At 42.4% G+C, this 3,833-nt stretch overlaps 1 protein-coding gene across 1 annotated transcript; it reads left to right on the top strand.

Annotated features, from left to right (window-relative positions):
• Positions 1-483: 483 nt before the first annotated feature.
• LOC110037898 (pentatricopeptide repeat-containing protein At1g62260, mitochondrial-like) lies at positions 484-3,105 on the top strand. The gene has a single exon (XM_020742633.1). It carries the CDS (start codon positions 494-496, stop codon positions 2,504-2,506), a length of 2,013 nt encoding a protein of 670 aa, XP_020598292.1. The 5' UTR covers positions 484-493; the 3' UTR covers positions 2,507-3,105.
• Positions 3,106-3,833: the final 728 nt, after the last annotated feature.

The raw sequence follows: 3,833 nt of genomic DNA on the forward strand, positions 1-3,833 counted from the left end.
GTAAACCATTCTTTCTCCCAGTTAAGAAAATTTTCAAGGTGTCTTTGTTCCAGCTAAGAAATTTTTCAACAGCCAATGGGGGCAGGCATAATGCGACAGCAGAATAAACATTCCGTCTCCCTTTCCAAATCGGTGTGGCCGCCACCACTGGCCGCGGTTGATGGGATCGCCGGCACCGGAGATTGAAGAGAGGAGAAGGAGAAGACAATGGCTGACTTCCGCGGCGAGGCATCCCCTTCCGTGCTGAATAATATGTCGTTGCCGAGAAGATAGCCCATTATGGAGGAGAAAGTCTTCCCGTCGCTGCCTTACCCAAGCAAAATGCCGCAGTCGCCGGCGCTCTATTTCGTCCAAAGATTCATCTAGGTTTCGCCGCCGGCATGAGAAGCCTGTTCCGTCAATCTGCTGTTCGAACGTTCGCCGCCGCCGGAACTGATTGCAGGCAGCAGAACAAGGCTCTCTCTGAACTTATCCGGCTGGTTTCGCCGCCGGCATGAGAAGCCTGTTACGTCAATCTGCTGTTCGAACGTTCGCCGCCACCGGAACTGATTGCGGGCAGCAGAACAAGGCTCTCTCTGAACTTATCCGGCGAGGTCGCCTCCGTGAAGCTCGCCAGGTCTTCGACTCCCTTCCCCACCGCAACGTCTTCATATGGAACTCTATGATCTCTGGATACGTCCGTCAGCGCGAACTTGCACCTGCTCGCAGACTGTTTGACGAAATGCCTCAAAGAGACCTCGTTTCATGGAACTGCATGATATCCGGCTACACAAGTTCATATGACCACAGCGAGCTTAAGGAGGCACGTCACCTGTTCGATCAAATGCCTGTACGAGATGTCATTTCTTGGAATACAATGATTTGCGGGTACGCCAGGAATGGAAAAATGGTTGAAGCGATGCAACTGTTTGGTGGAATGCCTGAGAGAAATGTTGTTTCTTGGAATACAGTGATTACCGGTTTACTTCGCGTGGGAGATATCAGGAGTGCAGTAGAGCTTTTCGAGATAATGCCCGTTCAGGACGCGGCTTCTCTGAACGCACTAGTTTCGGGGTTGATTCAAAACAACTTATTGGAAGAGGCGACGAAAATCTTGCTTAGGAGCGCTAAAGCTTCAGACATTGAGGGAGTTGTTGATGCTTTTAATACCTTGATTGTAGGGTATGGCAGAATTGGGAGGTTAAAGGAAGCCCGGAGAGTGTTTGACTTGATTCCATACGAACAACATCAAAACTTTCAGATCAGATTAAAGACCAAAAACTTTCATAGGAATGTTGTTTCATGGAATTCTATGATCATGTGTTATGTAAAAGCTGGTGATCTTATATCTGCAAAAAAGCTATTTGATGAAATGCCTGCAAGAGATTTGGTTTCATGGAACACCATGATCACTGGTTTTGTGCAGGCTCTAGAAATGGAAAGGGCTGAAGCTCTTTTCCTCCAATTGGTTGAACGCGATTCCCGATCATGGAACACGATAATTTTTGGTTTCGCCCAAAAGGGTGAGGTGGAGAAAGCACGAAGCTTTTTCGACCAATCACCACATAAGGAGCTCATCACTTGGAACACGATGATTTCTGGCTACGAACAAAATGGAGATTTCGAAGGGGCAATTGGGCTTTTCTCCAAAATGTTTTCTTCCGGTGAGAGATTTGACAAACATACCATGTCCTCGTTGCTTAGTGCCTGTGCGGCACTTGCATCTCTAAGACAAGGCACTCAAATTCACCAACTCATCATTAAAACTCTTGTACCAGATACCCCAATTAACAATTCTTTGATCACCATGTACTCAAGGTGTGGGTGTGTGATTGAGGCAATGTGCGTGTTTGAAAACATGGAACAAAGAGATGTCATTTCATGGAACTCAATGATAGGGGGGTTTGCACACCATGGATTTGCTATGGAAGCGCTTCATCTTTTTAAGGAAATGAAGAATGTGAAAATTCGACCAACGCAGATAACGTTTGTTGCCATTCTGCATGCCTGCGGGCATGCGGGATTGGTGGAAGATGGGAAGAGGGAATTTGAATCAATGATTAAGGAGTTTAAGTTAGTTCCTAATGTGGAGCATTATGCGGTCCTTGTGGACCTCATCGGGCGGCATGGGCAACTTGATGAAGCTTTGGAGGTGATTAAAGACATGATTTTTCCTCCTGACCGGGTAGTTTGGGGTGCTCTTCTTGGTGCTTGTAGGGTTCATAACAAACCAGACTTGGCTGATGTAGCAGCAAAGGCCTTAGCAGCAATGGAGCCAACTGGATGTGCTTCGTATGTGCTGAGGTACAATATCCATGCAGATGAGGGGAGATGGGAGGAAGCTTTACAAGTGAGGCAATTAATGGATAGGAAAGGGGTTTTCAAGCAACCAGGATATAGTTGGATTGAATTGCAGAATAAAGTTCATGTTTTTATTGCTGGAGATTGCTCTCATCCTTTATCTGAGGAAATATACTCGCTATTAGAGACCTGCAACAGGCTCATCATAGATTCAAACTTGGATTGATATGCCAAACAATGAACTTGTTTTAACCCTTCTACACACAGAAGGCAGCAACAACTTCTACTGGTTAGGAGGCCTGGGAGAATAATCTGATGACATGTTACTCTGATTTGGACGGTGGGTTTCAGGGATGGAATGAGAAGTACTGAGGAGAAAGGGGAGCAGAATCAGATTAATGAATGTAAGTGGAGAATTGAAGCCGTATGGAGAAAAAAAGCTGTGGATGAAGATGTGTTGGTTTATTAGGTACAAAGGCAATAATTTTGAATTCTGATTCATGTTTTTTCGAGTGAAGATATCGGCGATGAGATTAATAGTTCGGATAGTTTAGAAGTGATTTAGCTTTTAAACTTATTTTACACCACAATTTACAGTTTGCAGGTTAACCAGAAAGCCTTACAATTCCAATTTTGGGACATTTGCGTACATACCACACAATTCTTATGTATTTGCATGTTTACCACCTAAACTTTCATATTTACCCAGGTCTATAAGGTCTCCTTGGACGACACAAACCATAGCTACTAGTTTCTTTTGGTGGCACAATTTAATGAGTTTTTCTATTTTGAGCTGTTGTGTGTGGCATCATCCTTTTTATTATTTGTTGTTCCATGACTTATATATATAACTATGAAGATTAATGTTAGCTTAGTGAATGTCTTTTTCTTTTAAATGATAAATTATGATATATTTGGGAGAATTTGATGAAGTTTTATATATAATGGCAGTTTGGGAATATATTAAGGATCATACATATATATTTATGTATATGATTGATGAGAGTTTGTGAATAATATATTAGTGAATATGCTTTATTTATTCATAATTTTTGTATGTGGTTAGATGGATATGCTGTGAAATTGATTTTTACCATTCTACTTTATTGCGCAAAGTCATAGAAATTTAAATAAATAAATTATCTACGAGTCAATTTAAATATGTCTGATTATGATTATACTTAGGGTGCGTTTGGGCCAGCTGATAAGTGCGGGCGGCGTTTTCAAAACGCTGTCGTACCGTTTGATTCGCGAGTTTCGTCAGTTTATCCGAAACTGCGTTTGAGTTTTTACATTAAACGCAGACCGCGGGCCCTTGCGGCCGGCCCACAGGCCGCGTTTCAGGATAACCAGCTTATCCTGAAACGCACAAGCTGGCTCAAACGGACCCTTATGTGATTGTAATTGGATTTATTGTTGTACATATTATTTTCATATAAATGGTCAAGAACATTGCTACACTATGTATCATGTGTGCAATAAAAATATTATTGAGAGAATATTATGTGGCATCTACATTTGAATCTCATGAAAGTAATGCAGTGTTACCCAAA

This window comes from Phalaenopsis equestris, unplaced genomic scaffold (assembly GCF_001263595.1).
Source record: "Phalaenopsis equestris unplaced genomic scaffold, ASM126359v1 Scaffold226703, whole genome shotgun sequence".
NCBI classification, from domain to species: Eukaryota; Viridiplantae; Streptophyta; class Magnoliopsida; order Asparagales; family Orchidaceae; genus Phalaenopsis; species Phalaenopsis equestris.